General features: G+C 43.1%; 5 protein-coding genes across 6 annotated transcripts in view; 2 read left to right on the forward strand and 3 right to left on the reverse strand.

Moving 5' to 3' along the window:
- gse1b (Gse1 coiled-coil protein b) overlaps window positions 1-5,728 on the forward strand; it is a 162,632-nt gene extending 156,904 nt beyond the window's left edge. Inside the window, exons 13-17 of the mRNA XM_072380442.1 lie at window positions 639-752; window positions 926-1,300; window positions 1,763-2,083; window positions 2,564-2,667; window positions 3,014-5,728. Of these exons, the coding sequence (XP_072236543.1) occupies window positions 639-752; window positions 926-1,300; window positions 1,763-2,083; window positions 2,564-2,667; window positions 3,014-3,154 (1,055 nt within the window). The 3' untranslated portion in view covers window positions 3,155-5,728. The remainder of the gene's footprint in view (window positions 1-638; window positions 753-925; window positions 1,301-1,762; window positions 2,084-2,563; window positions 2,668-3,013) is intronic.
- Window positions 1-16,243, reverse strand: part of cmc2 (C-x(9)-C motif containing 2) — a 264,026-nt gene that overhangs the window by 211,678 nt on the left and 36,105 nt on the right. The gene's annotated exons all lie outside the window — the stretch shown is intronic.
- gins2 (GINS complex subunit 2) lies at window positions 6,102-7,934 on the reverse strand. The gene is made up of 5 exons (XM_072381244.1): window positions 7,660-7,934; window positions 7,282-7,396; window positions 7,087-7,186; window positions 6,876-7,002; window positions 6,102-6,474 (listed from the first exon to the last, which is right to left on the reverse strand). Exons 1-5 carry the CDS (start codon window positions 7,747-7,749, stop codon window positions 6,346-6,348), a joined length of 561 nt encoding a protein of 186 aa, XP_072237345.1. The 5' UTR covers window positions 7,750-7,934; the 3' UTR covers window positions 6,102-6,345.
- emc8 (ER membrane protein complex subunit 8) lies at window positions 9,827-13,071 on the reverse strand. Its single transcript, XM_072380443.1, has 5 exons — window positions 12,544-13,071; window positions 11,642-11,718; window positions 11,461-11,530; window positions 11,100-11,194; window positions 9,827-10,999 (listed from the first exon to the last, which is right to left on the reverse strand). The coding sequence occupies exons 1-5, from the start codon at window positions 12,754-12,756 to the stop codon at window positions 10,840-10,842; spliced, it is 615 nt and encodes a 204-aa protein (XP_072236544.1). The 5' UTR covers window positions 12,757-13,071; the 3' UTR covers window positions 9,827-10,839.
- cox4i1 (cytochrome c oxidase subunit 4I1) lies at window positions 13,107-16,067 on the forward strand. The gene is made up of 5 exons (XM_072380444.1): window positions 13,107-13,191; window positions 13,959-14,035; window positions 15,124-15,288; window positions 15,457-15,588; window positions 15,752-16,067. The coding sequence occupies exons 2-5, from the start codon at window positions 13,960-13,962 to the stop codon at window positions 15,886-15,888; spliced, it is 510 nt and encodes a 169-aa protein (XP_072236545.1). The 5' UTR covers window positions 13,107-13,191; window position 13,959; the 3' UTR covers window positions 15,889-16,067.

Consider the following 16,243-nt stretch of genomic DNA (forward strand, 5'->3'; position numbering starts at 1 on the left):
TTAGCTCTGGGACAGTTGGTAATCATTCTCAGTTAATTTCGGCTGAGCTCTACCAGCTTTATGTGCACCACACTCCCATGAACATGCTGACTTGAGCCTCAAAGGACATTATAAGGGGTTAGAAAATGCCGTGTCAACCTTATACCCCGATTTTAAGTGCAGCGTATATTTTGCAATATGTGCACAATATAGTGCTTTGCATTTTCCCAGTTTGAAAGACAAAACTGCTTTTACACACACGATGCACAGCATTTCAGAGCCTTACTAATTACCTGGCCTCAGTCCTTACCTTAACTTAATTCCATGTTTACATGTTTATGCATTTGGCTTTTATCCAAAGCGACTTACACTCATATCCCAGGTAGGCAGGTAGCGTAAGGGGGTCTTGCCTAAGGACCCCTTAACCAAATATTAATGTTCAGAAATGTCTTTAAGTGGTCCTTTAAAAAATTGCCATAAAAGCACACACTCACACTCTCTGAATTGGGAATTTAGCCTGTAGCCTTACTGTTTACAGCCTGCAGATGGCAGTATTCTACCTCCTTTATTGTAAAACCTCATTTTTCACACACACACAGGGAAAAATGAAGGCTAATGCGCAGACACGATTAATACTGAAGTGCGTTTTTCTGTCTCAGACAATGAAAAGGTGGTGGAGCTGCTTCAAGCCATCAAAGAAAAGAGTGTAACCTTGGATAACATCAGGCATGCACCTCACCCGCTGTGTAAGAGCCCTCCAGCACAAACCTCTGGTAAGACAAATGCCAGTGAACATACACATGAAGCATTAAGTAGTTTATTGATGTGTTTTTTTTCATAATGTATATGAAAAGGGGCTGTAAATGTAGTGGTGTAAAGTGAGTTCCAGCTGTTGGAATGTTGATCTTGACCTCATCATGGATAACATATGTTCAAATGATTGCAGATCCAGCATTCGCCCAGCCCTCCTCTGAATCAGAAGACCACCATAATGTCAGACTGCATAGCCCCCCCTCACATTGCCCCGCATCCCCCAATGGCCATCCAAAACCCCTTGGAGACACATTAAGACCAAAGGCACCCCCTTCTCCAGCTGTCTACCCAGACAAGGCCCGGGGGCCCAGTGAGGGACCGATTTCAAAGAGGAGCTCCAGCCTGCTCAACAGCTTGCGGCCCCCACACCCCCTGCAGGCTAAAGAGGGGCTTCACAGCGTGAATGGACGCACAAAAGCCTGGGACAGCTTCACCCCGGAGGAATTTGCCCAGCAGTTCCACGAATCTGTACTTCAGTCCACTCAGAAGGCTCTGCAGAAACACAAAGGTAAACGGCTCAAGATGGGATATGTTTGCAAAGATGACTTCTGAATCACAGGACAGCAGAGTGAAATCTTTTATATAAAAAATGCTATTTTAATTTCCCCAGCAATTCCCAACTAATCGTTCACAACAAAAACAGTGTTGCTGGACTCACTTACGTTACACCATTTATGCAGAATGCTTTTTTTTTCAGGATTAAACTTGTATCTGGTCAATAAACTTGGTAATCGGTTGATTTATACGTTTTGCTGGTAAAAAAAAAAACCAAAGTGTCCTTACAGTTGGATAAAACACATGAAAAATGGTTCGCAAAGTCTCACAGAAACTAGGAAATTTGGGAAATCCTAAATGGTTCAAATGAAAAAGAATGTTTGACCAAAACTGTTCTTCTGTTTGTTGACCACCAGCATTGAATATAACCCATGGATTGACATTTCCTTTCTCGTGTCCCGTGGTTATTCTTTAGGAGGAGCCACAGGGGTGTCGGAGTCGTCCCACCTCCAGGAGACCTCTGTTCACTACAACATTCCCGAGCTTCAGAGCGCCCCTGGCCGACCATCACAGACGCTTTCCCAGTCATTTCCCCATCCACATTCACACTCTCACCCTCAGCCCAACGGGCAGCACTTTTCAATGCCCCTCCACAAGGAGGCCTCAGGGATGAGGGAGGACCTGTCTGGTCCGGAGGACTCTGAGGAGGACGAAGAGGAGGAGGAAGAGGAGGCACCCGTTTCCAAGTGGCAGGGAATTGAACCTATATTTGCAGCCTATCAGGAATACGTTGAAGGTATGACTGGTACTGTTTATTCTATTCTGATGTTGTAACTTTTGCTTTACAGATTAGATATCTGTTAAAAACAGGCTTGAGCCTAATTACCGTCTACAACGACATGAAAATGCAAAAATAACATAAATCTAAAGAACTGTTCTGTAAACACAAGAGCTGTTGGGGGATTCCCTCATCACTAGAGGGTGGTAATTATCCTTTTTACATAATTCATTAATGTGCAAACAGAAGTGGAATCATTATTTTTCCACATTCGGTCAAATTGAGCTGAGCTGTCATCCAATCAGTCGCAGTCCTTAATGACACACTTTGTGACTGATGTGTCACGAATGAAATGAGCAGAAACTATCTTTCCTATAGTGCAGGACTCTGCTCAGAGGTCGATGCAAACTGCCACTGGCTTGCATTCGATTTCGAGCTTCAGCGTGCATATATATATTTTTTCTTCACTATTCTCCACCGTTCTGTGTTGTCACATAGAGCAAAGTTTGGAAAGACAAGTGTTGCAGAGCCAGTGTCGAAGACTAGAAGCTCAGAACTACAACCTCAGTCTGACTGCTGAGCAGCTGTCTCATTCCATGGGGGTAAGACACACACACACACACACACACACACACACACACACACAGACTGTTGTGTGAGGGAATGAATGGAGGTTGAAGCCATGCTGCCAGGGCATAAGGTGCAAATACTTTTTGAAGCTTTGCACCCTCTGGGCATGAACAACCTACAGGTCAGACTTTTACTGTAAGATACAACCATTATCTAAGATAATGAAAGGTGTAATTCATGATCGAGCGTCTTTCCCCCCTCAAAAATGGCTGAAATTGTTTCTGAAGTTTACGACGTGAATAACTGAAATCCGTTTAGCTGCCTTTTTTTTTCCGTTATTTTACTCAGATTAACGTTTAGCTTTCCTTGGTCGCACAGGAGCTGATGTCCCAGAGGCAAAAGCTGGCAGTGGAAAGGGAGAAGCTACAAGCAGAGCTGGAGCACTTCAGGAAGTGCTTGACGCTGCCACAGGCACACTGGCCGAGAGGTGGCCATTACAAAGGCTACCCTCCGAGGTGACCCCGACACGCTGACCTGAAGACTCCCAGGCCCCAGCCGCCTCCCATTCAGACAGAGACCCAGAGTTTATTTTTCATGGCCTGGTCTTCATAGCTCCATTAAGGAGAATATGGCTGGCTCGATCAGTGAGTGAATGAACAGACAGACGGGTGAATGCACAGGAGACAGGACCATCCAGTGAAGGACAGTGAGTCAGTGGAGTGTGGCTTGCCAGGGACTGCGCCATAAGCCACTAACATGTGCCAATGTAGCCAAGCCAAGATCAGTGGGAGCACGGGGCAGGAGAACCTAAGGATCAACACACACCTGCTTTTCACATTCTTCAGCTCCCGCTGCTCTGTTCAGTCCTCGCATCCCTCACCGCCACAGCTACATAGACAATCCTGCCAATGAGGGAGCAGCTACCCCCCCCCGCAGGGGTGTCATCACAAGACTTGAAAGCTCCAAATCTCCAAAAGGCCTCTGGTTAGTTGAGACTGATTTTTATCAGTGGCCACGTGAGGTTTCGAACTGGAAATGCACTTAAGAATAAAAGCTGAAGAACTACCTGGTGGTACTGTGTTACAACAAAGAACTGTTCAAATTAGGGAAGAACCTAGAAAATGCACATTTTTTTGGAAAAGAATTAAGGAAATGTTTTATTTCAAAATAGAAAATTTGAAAATAAGAATTTTAAAGGGTGCTTCAGCCTTGTATTGTATATAATATGAAGACTTAAAAGAATTTTGTATGTTTTTATTACGTTAATCATTGTTCTTTTAAAAGAAAAAAGCCTGCCATTTTTATATGTTGATGCTTTGTTTTTTGGGTTGGAAAAAGAAAGCCTTGCTTTTAGTGTTTGTACTGCTGCTGGCCAGAATAGCTCTTTGTGAGATGTTTAACAGAGTGAAAGGAGGCAGGATTACACTCCTGCTCCTATTCTGCCCTGGCAGTCCGCAGCTGAGACCCAGCCACAGCCACCTCATCTGGCCCCTGAAGTCAGCAAAGCTGACTCTGCGGCGCCCCCCCGAGACACGGCTCCTGCCCTCTCATCCCTTCACAGTAACAAGTCTGCTTTAACAACTCGCCTGCTCTGCTTCACTGCTGCTGGCATGACTAGTTAGCTTGATACCCACATACAAAAAAATCAGATCCACCCTGATATATAGTATATATATATTTTTAATGTTGGTCACGTGACTATATTAAGACATGAAGAGTCTCTTAAGCAGCCAGCGGATGAAGCTGGTTCTTGATGCTTTATCTTACCATTGGACCTTCACTTTCCTTCTTAGGACATTACATAGCATTGGAGTGACAGTATGACGGTTTGCCTAATGTAACCCTTCACAAGATCAAGCCCTTATCGGCAGCCATTTAAGGACATAGTGCCAAAAAAAACAAACCCTTTGGATTCTTTTTTTTTTTTTTTGTGATTAGAGTAGCAGTTGGGTGGCCAAACTTTGAAGCCGGAATGGCCATCTTCTTTTGTTGAACTACTCACCTACTTTGAGCATTTTTTTGGACCCCCCTACTATATCCAAAGTTGCCAACATCCCCTTTGCGTGATTTCTAATCTTTTACCAAGACAAAAATCTGGCATTTTGTGGTGCATGTGGAATCAAACGGGGTTCCCTCCCTCCATCCATCCGCCCCGTTCCTCTTGTTAGCCTCTGCCCTGAAATTCAGCGAGCGTCACGCCAACTTCCCAACATCCGACTCGTGGCGCGTCGGCTTCGCGGTCGGATGTGCTAATCAGCACCCCCCCCCCCCCCCCCAGAGGCCATCAGTGAGTTGTCTAGAGCGTTGTTTTGAAGTTTTAGGTTACGGTGGTGGGATGTTTGACGTGAAAGGGTGAAGACTTTCAATATTTCAAAGTAAAAGAAAAAATATATATATAAAACTTTAAAAAAAAAAAGAAGAAAAAAATGTACTAAAAGTTCATTTATATTTAAGAACGAAGCACAACTACCCCACGCATACACTATATTACAAGTGCCTCAAGAATTTGGGAGCATGTGAATGAGTTGCAGTCCACGCGATGGGCATTCTACACCCAACATCAGTGATCAGGGACTTTACATTTTACATTGAAGTGTCTGCTGTCTGTCTCACACCTTTCAAATACGTGCAAGTCAAGAACTGACACTAAATTTGTTTATCTGAACGAATCTCTAAAAATCAGTTCAATCGCATTTTTTTTTTTAATTTAATGAGGCCTAAAGAGGAATACAGTGTAGTCTGTTATTTTTTACACAGCAGTCGAGAGCCAACAGTGCAGCCTGTCAGTACATGAGGGAGCATGCATGCTGAGGTGAGCTGCCAATTAGCTGGAGAGAGGAGGGTGCGGCAAGGCGAGCCTCTCGCTCCACCTCCCCGTGTCTCCAACCCACGCACGCCCATGCAATAGCCCCGTTACTCAGTGGAGGATGTCTAGATGCTGTGAAATGAAATCCTGTTTTTAAAAAAAAATGTACTTGTTTGAATTCATTGTAATGTAATATATTATTTGTTGAATGTAGTAATTAGGTATTTATGAATATATGGCTGTGATTTCAGACAAAAAAGAAAATAAAATACTTCAAAAATGTCAAATATCAAACTTTGTGGGGTGTTGGTGTTGTGGGCGGGGCAACTTCGCCCCGAGTGGTGGAAAAGACTCGCCGAATCCTTACAGGGAAAAGGTGTTTGATCCACATTATCTGACATTAACTAACAGCGTGGTCATTTTTAGATTTAAAAGAGAAAAATAAGAGACTGAGTTTGAGCCATGTTTGCACCTTTCCTTCCACCCTTTTAGAGTTCTGTCATTTTAATAATAAGCCTCTATCAAACCACAAAAAAATGACTCGTCAGCACAAATTCTATTACATTAAGAGTGAACGTAGCCAATCAAAGACTGCAGGGGAATACACATTTATTTGGTCACGCACTAAAACCACAAACATCAAGCACTCTTCATTTATTTACAGAGCTATGCGTCACAAAGGGATGCACATCAGGTGCACATACTTTTCAGATCTGCTGGCAGAAATGCGAGTCTTCCTCCAAAGAAGCACGATCCCTTAAAAGGCCGAGTAAAACTCTCCGGTTCCTGTGCAGAGGGTCTGCCCACCGATGCAGGGCCCGGTAGGAACACGCCACAGTCCCACAGTTTGACCCGAGTCGAGACGAGGTCCAAAGCTTTCCTGACAGGGCCTCGGCGCTTCGGCTCAGTAGTTGGTTAACTGGCCCTTGCTGGAGCCGGGCTGCAGGTTGGAGCGCAGCTTGTACATGCAGTTGAGAGAATCTAAGAAGAACTCTCGTATGGTGTTGATCTCCATCAGGGTCAGGTTGTCCAGCTAGAAGGTGAGAGAGGAAACGTGATCGGGTTCAGAACGCAGGCGGGCAGAGACAACGTCCTGTCAACGCCACACTTTGCTCTCAGTACCCCACAAGTATGTCAGTGTGTCAATGTACAGAAGTTCAGTTTTAAACGGATCACAGGTCCACTGGTGGTCCTGCTGACTGACTCACTGACAAACAACTAAAAAGATGCATTTTAACACATTTTCCCACAATTTCAGTGTCACTACATTTCAAGTACACCTTAAGTTTTAAAACTTTTTTTTTTAAACAATAATAATCGTGTTCCTCAATCTGATCAGCAAATGGCCAAAGAAAGGACAAAACTACCAAACTCCTTCTCCTCTACAGACTGATGCCTAAACGCTCTGCTCAGACTCCTCCAGGTCCGTTTTACCTTGGCGTGGGCCTCCTGCTGACTGATGAAACTGTCAGTGGACAGGCGCAGTTTGGCGATGCGAGTGTCCCAGATGTCTTTGACCAGGGTGCGGATCTCATCTGCTTTGGGAATGTTGTCGGAGGCGCTACGAGGACAGAATATCGCGTTAAGTCTGGCTGCCACGGCCGCAAAGAGCACAGCGGGACGAAAGGCTGCATTTCCGACTCACTGGTTCAGCAACAGCTTGGTCAGCTCCATGTAATAAGGACTGGGGACTGGTGTGAACGTCTCCTCTTTCCTCTCCAGCTCCCGCATCTCCTCCAGCTTCTCTGTGGGTTGGAGCACAGCACGGAGGGAAGGGAAATGAGAATCATGCTTTGTTCGCCACTTGAAAAACGCGTCGATCATGGTGACTAAACATTACCGACATCCATCCACTCGGGCGGGACAATTCTGCATTTCTGTCTCTGCTTTAAGTTAAGAGCCAGCCAGGCGGGGACTTCAACAGGCAGTCCGGGGTTGAAAGGACCCAAGTCGCCCTGAGGAGGACAGAAATAAACACCGAAGTTCTCACACTAGCGTCCGACTTTTTTTTTTATCATCTTACACAACAAGTATCTACACCGTGTGTGTGTATTAAACGTCGTTTAATTACAAGTAACCTAACAAAAACGCTACTAGAAAGTGAGGTTTTACATACACAAAGTATTACCGTAGGCTAATGAGGCTAACGTTCCGTTTGTTTTCGGTCTACAGTGAAGTATTAGCTCTGTGTTGTTTTTGTCCGACTCGGTCCGCTTACCCCGATCAGATAGATCTTGTCCAGACTGAAATTCGGTATTATCTTGACTAATTCCTTCTCAGCAAGGAATTCGACTTCTGTTGGATCCATAGCTGTTTGTTATAGTGTTTCCAAAACCTTTACAAACTCGCACACACATACCAAATGAAAACTGTTCCCGCGCTGCAGGCTGTACGAATCGAGAGAGAAAACAAGGAGACGCCAATAGCGTCATCAACAGGAAGTATGAAACCACACCGGGGGCAGCCTGTACCGTCTCATGTACGCTGATTTTTAGCGTATTTTGTTGGCATTTACTTGCATATAATGTATCTTAATCATGAGGGAAACCACAGTTTGAACGCGATCATATTTCACATCTGGGGGTACGCTGCAACGGACCAACCCGCTCAATGAAGCTTCCATGTAACTATGTCTATGGGTCGACTGATGATGACGAAGCTGACGTTACCATAACTTGACTTTCCCGCTGTCTGGCGCGTAAGGAGGAAGTGCAGTGGCACTGACTTGCCACGAGGTGGCAACATTGAGCTGCAGAGGAAACGTGTTGCTGTCAGGGAGTGACCGCCGACCACAGTCAAAGCAAGCCGGAGATATCACGTCCATCAAACACATCCACTCCAACTGAATATTTTCAAAGAACGATATTTGCTTTTTTTTAATGTTTTACTAAAACATACACATACAAACACTTAAATCGCTGTGATATATTTTAATAACAACGTTAACCACCTTTCTATTAACCCGGCTGCCCTCATTATTAGCTGTCATAATCTACCTGCGTACCGTTGACATGGTATTCACACGAACTTCTTTCTTTAGTTTTGAACCAAATGAATATTTATTGAAAATATTCATGCAGCCGGCCACACATTGAACAATGGCTGAAGATGCATACATCATTTACGAAACTTAAAACACTACTTTTTACACCGAGTACTAAAATATCTTCCAATCTGGTCACATGCCCTGTGCATAATCAATGTCTATGTAACCTACTGCAAACTTAAACTTAGCGTTGGCTTAAAAATGCACTATTCTTCTCTCAAAATGCAAGTACTGTAAATCTCGACACTTCACAGCCTGAGCTCCTGAACGGCTCCAACGCGGATAGGTTCAGGAGCTACTCTTCTTCGTCGCTCGTCAGATGGCAGCAGGATGAGCTTGCAGCCACAGTGGACTTTAGTCTTTAAACATCCTTTGTTCTTCGCACACGTAGATGGGCGTTGAACATGACCTTAGTAGTTTTTAAAATCCCCCCCAGCAGAAGTAAGCTCGTTTTTTTGTGAAATTACCGGATATTGATAACTTTTTTTTAAATTTTATATAGGCTTCTATAGTGACTGTACTTGTTACCACTAAATGCAAACCCACAAATACCAACTGAGGGTATCTGCTGTACATGAGTGGCAAAAAAGGTAAAACAAAGGCTCGGTATTTGGTCATGGATTCCAAATTTTAGGTTCCAAATTAATCAGCTACGCAGGACATCTATCCCACTATTAAAAATCATTCTCATTACGGCTTGTTCAATTACTTTTGAGCCCATGGACTTGAATGGCTGCAACTCATGAGCATCTAAGATGACTACAGTGCTTTAGTTAATCCCCTTGAATTGAAGTCAAGTCTTTTGTTAAGTCACGTCATGATTCAAATACACCGTGGACCTGAACAGAAGCGACATTAGATGTTTCTGTTGCTCCAAAACAAGAGGGCTTGACACACGTTTGACGGTCCTAATGTTTGGCTTATTTCCCTCTACTGAGTTGTTTCATAAAACCAAGAATAATCAACATCAACAGATGGGAGAAAGAAAGAAAAAAAGCCTGTGAACTTCGCTATGTAGATGTGCTAAAAATGTGCAGCAACAGCTGCGAGTGCTGTTGAGCAGCATCAGCAATTAAACTTCCTCTTGATCACTCTGTCGGGCCTTTTCTGTACTCGACATCTTAGATGTCCTCATTCTTCCCGTTAGCAGTACCCCGTCACCCTGATACGTGTGTAAACCGATACAGCAGCAAATACGTGACCAAAAGCCTTGAGAGGAAGCTTTTAAACCGTATGGAACTACATCAACACACCACAGCCTCTCGGTGATTGATTATTTCTTCTTAAACTGTCGAGACAGTTGAATGAGACACAGTAAATGTACAAAAGACAAAATGAATCTGGCAAGAACTTCCATCATTTTAGAAATTAATTTCATTGTACATTCAGGTCATAAAATGTGTGTAAAAAAAAAACCCGAACAAATAATAGTTTTAAGTAGTTTGGGCTAACAGATTCATTTTTAACCTCAAATGCGAAGGCTCACCTATAACCTGACAATAAATCATTTTCTTAACATTCTTGAAAAAGAAAAAAAGTAATTTTAGAATGATCAATTTTTAAAATAAAAAAAAAAGTACACACCGTCAGCGAATACATCTCACTCAAAAAAAAATTTAATAAATAAAGTTCACACGTTGCTGCGATCCGATTCAGTTCAGAATTCGGAGCAAATCATCCAGGCCAGTGATCGAAATCAATTTACAGGCCTCTGCGCCATCATCAGACAGAATACCACATAATAGAAAGTATGCGTCAGCGTTGATTAATCTAAAGGTAAAAAGCTTTTGAGTCAGTCCTCCCTTTGTCGTTGCTGGTGCATCAAAAGACTCGAGTCGAGTCCAACAGGAGAAAACTAGCTTCTGGGTCAGCAATCAACAGCAGGACGGCTTTTTGCAGCTTTAAACTACATTTACACACCGGGGAATTTTTGTTCCAGGCCTTAAGACAAACTAGAGAACGAACAAGGAACATCTCTTTATATATTTATGTTACATCAATTTATCACCGACGTGGTTTTAATCATTTAGATTAGACTTGATCTCTGTGTGGCTACTGGCTGTTTAATTTAAGAGAAATGTATCGATCAAATACTCCAGAAGTTTAATCTTTTGCATAAAACAGAAAGAAAAAGAAAAATGTTTAATTCGAAGACATAATCGGCCTCTTCACCCTTAGTATCACCTTGTAAAGGTGGAGGCGGGGCCGACAGTGCACATGGGGCGCCTGCAGGTTCCGTCAGTGCAGGAGGCTTTTGCTGGAACATAGACTATGTGCTACTTGACAGGTAGCATCATGCATGCTGAAATGGCAGCAATATTTGCGTGTGTGAAGGGTCTGAGAGCGGCGGTCTTAGCACAGATCCAGGACGGACTTGTTAATCACCGGATTGGTCCAGTCGTTCCTCAGATCATCCAAGTGGTTGTCAAAGTCATTCAGATTCTCGTAGGACCGACCCTCCAGCAGAGCCGATGTGATCTTCTGCGCTTCGCTCCAGTCCTCAAAGGAATCCCTGCGAGACACACAAACACATCAACTGGGCTCTCTGTGCTAAATGGTGTGAGCTATTAAGACAGCAGAGAGGCTCCGAACATGAAGTCTGAGACACTTACGTAGTTACTTCTCTGTTTTTCCACTTGTTTTCATGATGGTCGTAGATGAGCACGATGGGCTCGAAGCAGCTCATTGTTAATCTACTGCTGTCCACCTGTGGGAGTCACACGCAGACAATTACAGGAGATTTTGCGGCGGTTTGTGGAATTCTGCGCACGCGTGTTGCACATTTTGTACATTTGTACTCTACCAATAACTCTGTTCGCGTTTCAGTTTGATTTAGCGACGTGTGTCCCAGACGGCCGGGGTGCGTTCACTCAAATCTGAACGCCAACATGTCATTTTGCCCCACAGTGAAACCACTAAAACGCTGCTGCTCTGCGTTAAACAGCAGAGCGACTTGGAATGACGTGCCATTACCATGACTATCGCCGTGTCACTGAAGTTCTCGGAGATCCTGGCCGCCACTTTTTCAGCTACTTGGTTGGGTCTGCAGGGGGGAGAGAGGATCAAAAGGTGAAGTACAGAGTAAGGCGCCGCTGCACTTATTAATGAGTGTGTTTCTCCCCCTCTCTAAACATTCCTGGTCAGAGCTCTGTACCTTGAATCCTTTGTGCGTTCATTGGCTTGATAGTATGCAGCGATGATGTAGTTGTTTTCTTTACACCAAGTGTCAATCTGAGAAAGGAGCAAATGCATCAAGAGGCCGGCATGGAAAGGACAGGATGACAACTGGGGTCAGATCATCTTCATTTCCAACAGGAGGAAACATACATGTCATACACCCATACGGACCTAATAAACTGTTGTTGATTCTGCTTTAGTTTAAACTTCATCAACCGCTGTCTTAACTCGCTTGTAACAGGTACAACTTGAGTATGTTTCCTTATCATGAAAGATGGTCAGTGCTGCTGGGTGTGCCGACTTTCAGCCGACACACAACCACCACCAGTTGATGTCGTGGATTTTCGTGGATTTTCTGGAAAAATAAATTAGGCCAACACTTTCTGTTCGGTTGTAAATTATTTCACCCCCAAATCCTTTCTAATTCAAGGTCATTGTTGTATTATTATCGTTATGGAGCAAAATTGAATTACTTTTGCAACTCTCTCCAAGCCTCCACCGCTTTCACAGCGCTCAAATGAATCAAAGCTAAGAATTTTTCCAATTTTAGAAAATCAAACATTCAACGAAACCATCAAATCAACCGATTAAATAAGAGAAAAAATCTTAATGTATGCAGTAAACGACCGAGGGCTCAATAACCAATAAATAAATAGCGGCTGCGAAGCTGGGACAGGTCCAGTTCATTTAAAAGAAGTTTAATTCTATCAAGAATAACGCGACATGAACTGGGATAGTTACGCTGCTGGCAAAGACTGAGCCAATGGCAACACCTGTGGGAGCAGCAGCGTCATGCAACAACCCAATAAACCAACTTTAATCCGGATTTTATCAAATAAACCGAGAACCAAATGTACGGGCGGACTGGTGAGTACTTACCAGGGTCAAAGCTACTTCAAGCATTGGTGCCAGAGCAAGAGTGCCGTGAAAAAGAGGCACACAGTCCACGCACAGAGTAGGATCACTGTGGCTGTCTTTCTTTCTGTCCTTCGTTTTTTCTGCTACCAGCAACCCATTCACGGCATAGTGGGGGTATTTGGCAGTATGTAAAAGCATTTTACAATAAGCCTGACTTGTGAGTTGAACGGGCATGTTTGTGAGAAGAAAAGAAAATCTGTGGACGGAGAGCTTTTGCCAAAGTCGCTGAATGGCTAGTTGACACGATGAAGAGGGGCTGCAGCCGTTAGCTATCGTTACCTATCATGCCCGAAGAAAAGTAAATATCTATCTCAGCAGTCGCCTTTTTGACAGAATATGAAGTCAAAGCAATGTCATCTGACGAGTACATTTAATCTGTTTGATTATCCGAGATTTCAACAATTTGCTCCGTTAAATGAATGATTCGTTGCCCAGTAAGAAAGGCTAATCTTACTTCCACCTTCCACTCGTCTCTGTAGCACCGGTGGTGCCGTAAATCCGGAAAAAAAATGTCGTAAAACGTCTTCCGCGGAGAGTCTTACGTACTTCCTTTCTGAACCCCACTTCCCTTCAGACCATTGGCGGACGTGAGCAAGGAAGAAACAGGAGGTTGTATTTCTTTTAATCAACTATATCTTTTTGACCTGACGAAAATACACTGCTACTTGCCTTTTGCGCGTATTGTGACAATGTAGACCCTTACCATAGCTCTGAAGAAGTCGAAAGTTTGCATTGCAACTATGTACGTCTGTATAGAGTCGAGCTCGCTCAGACCGGCTAGCTTCCAGGTTAGCTGTCGTTAGCATTTAGCACCAGATTTGTAAAGGGAGATGATGTGGATGTACGAAATGTTTGAGTGCTCAACCGCAAGCTCTCTTTAATGGTTTTTCAGTCTGTGGAAACGATGCAAACTACAGTATAGTGTCAGAGAACCATTTTTTTCTACGATTATATTTCACCGGGCGCTGTGACCTTGTGTTTGCAGCTAATGCTAACATTAGCATAGGCTTATGATGAACGTTGGACGTTTGGACGCACTATGTTAACCTCTGTGTATATAAATGACATGGTCTGCGGTTTAATCTACAAGGGATAAAACTAACTTTAAACGCCGATAATGGCCCTACGAATTTGAATGCTAAATGATAACAACAGAATGGGGGGAAAAGTATGATGTTTAACCGCCACTTTAGCCTTACACCAGATACTTTTGGCTTATTCTTTATTCTTTCATTATTATATTGATGAAATTGAATGATTTTTCATATCCATGCTATAAGTGGTTCAGATAAAAACTCTTGGGTAGAGGGAGGAAAGGTCACGTAAACCTGGCTGTGTGCTTAATTTATAAATGTCTCTCTTGACCTCATCCACAGAATGCTGGCCACAAGAGCCCTCAGCCTCATTGGCAAACGTGCCATTTCCACATCAGTCTGTGTACGTGGAGGACATGGTAAGTAAACATGAGAGGGAAAGTGCATATTTTATTTTTTCTGACCAAAGTATCAAGTTTAGACAGCATAAAAATTCCCTTTCAAAAGTCGAGATCATTGATTAGCGCTGGAGTTCCTGCACCACTGTTTTTCTCCCAAAACAAACAGTTTCTCATGATGATTTGCATATGTAAACATAACCTTATTCCAAACAACGCATTTCCATCCGCGTTCGAGAATCTGGAACGGCTCCATTTTTACTGGTTTTTTTTTTTTTTCAGTTTGATACTGAAAATAATTGCCTCGTTTGTATTTTTATGAATCTCTTTATTTGACACCAATATGAAATATATGTAAAGAAAGGTGTAACGGAGAATTCATCAGGACTCATGGGAAAAACAGCTGGAAGAATCTGGCAAGACTGGGTGTGCTGCACCATAACTAAAAAAAAAAGAGCTCAGAGTTGGACTACCAAAAGCGTATCTTGGGATACTTTCCCCAGTGCATTTTTACCCTGCTGTTTCATACTTTCTTTATAAGCATTGGATGCTCTGGTGAAAATATTACTTTGCCATATTGGCTGGTGATTTAAAAGTGAAATAAATGCTACCTGTCAAGAGTGAATAAAATAAACGCATAAAGAAATGCCTTCTCGAGCTCGCTCTCTGGTTAATCTCCCAAAGAATTGTTGCCTTTTAACTTCCAGCCATCGGGTCAGTTTTTATTGCTGATCCTCTGCTGAAGTCAGCTGTTTTATGAGCCACTGTCAATTTTAAACAGCAGTACGTGGAAGTGTACTCATTTCCAAATTACAGGTGGGACTTTACAGGTGCTTTATTGGGTGTGTTAAAGTAAAGTACCAAGCAACAGTAAGTGATGACTCAGATTTTGGGCACTGGGTATGCCAAGTTACATACTGAGTCTTTCACATGCAGGTGTACTTATATTTATCACAGCCAAACGCTATAGCATCTCATTTAATTTTTAAAGGCCGAGCCTTGCCATCCGTCTGTTTTAATTTTGTCCTTAGAATCTGTGTTATTTCGGGTAACATTTCAAGATAAATGAGGACATCAGATATTACATAAGTCATTGTCCTTTCCTGCAGGTGTCGCTAAGGTGGAGGAGTACACCCTTCCAGCCTACTTTGATAGGCGGGAGAACCCTCTGCCTGATGTGACCTTCGTGCAGAACCTGAATTCGGAGCAGAAGGCCCTGAAGGAGAAGGAGAAGGGCTCCTGGGCTGCACTCTCTAGTGATGAAAAGATTGCATGTAGGACTTAAAGACATAAAGCTTTGTTTTGTTGGTCAAACTGTTCGTTTCTTTCTTTTTTTTTTTTCATAACTAGGAATATATGGCCACGTACATGTTGTACTGTGTGACTCTTCTAATAGCCTTTTTGAACTCGTATAATACTAGAATTGTGTCTCCTATGTTCAGTGTACCGCATCAGCTTCAACCAGAGCTTTGCTGAGATGAACAAGGCCACGGGAGAGTGGAAGTCTGTGGTTGCAGGAGTTTTGTACTTCCTCGGTTTCACTGGCCTTATTGTGCTTTGGCAGAGAAAGTATGGTAAATAAAAAAACATTTTCTACAAGTAAAAATATAATATCTCATGTACAGCTGCCTCTGGCTTTCACATACGGGTTTAGAAAAGAATGCAACATTTTCCCAGTTTCCCCTCTGCTTAATTGTGGGATTGTGGCTCGACTCATTTGACACTTTGTGTTCACAGTGTATGGAGCTGTCCCGCATACGTTTGACCCAGAGCACAAGCAGAAGGAGCTGCAGCGGATGCTGGACATGAGGATTAACCCAGTTCAGGGCTTCTCCGCTTACTGGGACTACGAGAACAAGCAGTGGAAAAAATAATTGACCCGGACAACCCTAAGACATACTCGATCAAGGCAGACCCAACTCAAATACACAAGAAAACTTCTATTTCTGTATTTATCATATGTCCACATTACCTCAGTCTGTGCATTTTGGAAGACCACTTCCTCCTAAGGTCCTCGTGTATAATAGAAGAATAAAAAAAATTGTTAAAGCAACTGAACTTCTCCAATTAACTGTGTTTAGTTTGATTCGCACATGAACACTTACTCACCTAAACTGATTCGATCATAATAGAAATGATTCCTCTAAATAGAGGTGAGGAAATACTAAGTTAGCTATTATAAGAATGATAACAAGTGGTTGGAAAGCTTAGATGCATGAGCTCTGAAAG

This window comes from Leuresthes tenuis, unplaced genomic scaffold (genome assembly GCF_036924035.1).
Source record: "Leuresthes tenuis unplaced genomic scaffold, fLeuTen1.0.hap1 SCAF_2, whole genome shotgun sequence".
In the NCBI taxonomy this organism is placed as follows: domain Eukaryota; kingdom Metazoa; phylum Chordata; class Actinopteri; order Atheriniformes; family Atherinopsidae; genus Leuresthes; species Leuresthes tenuis.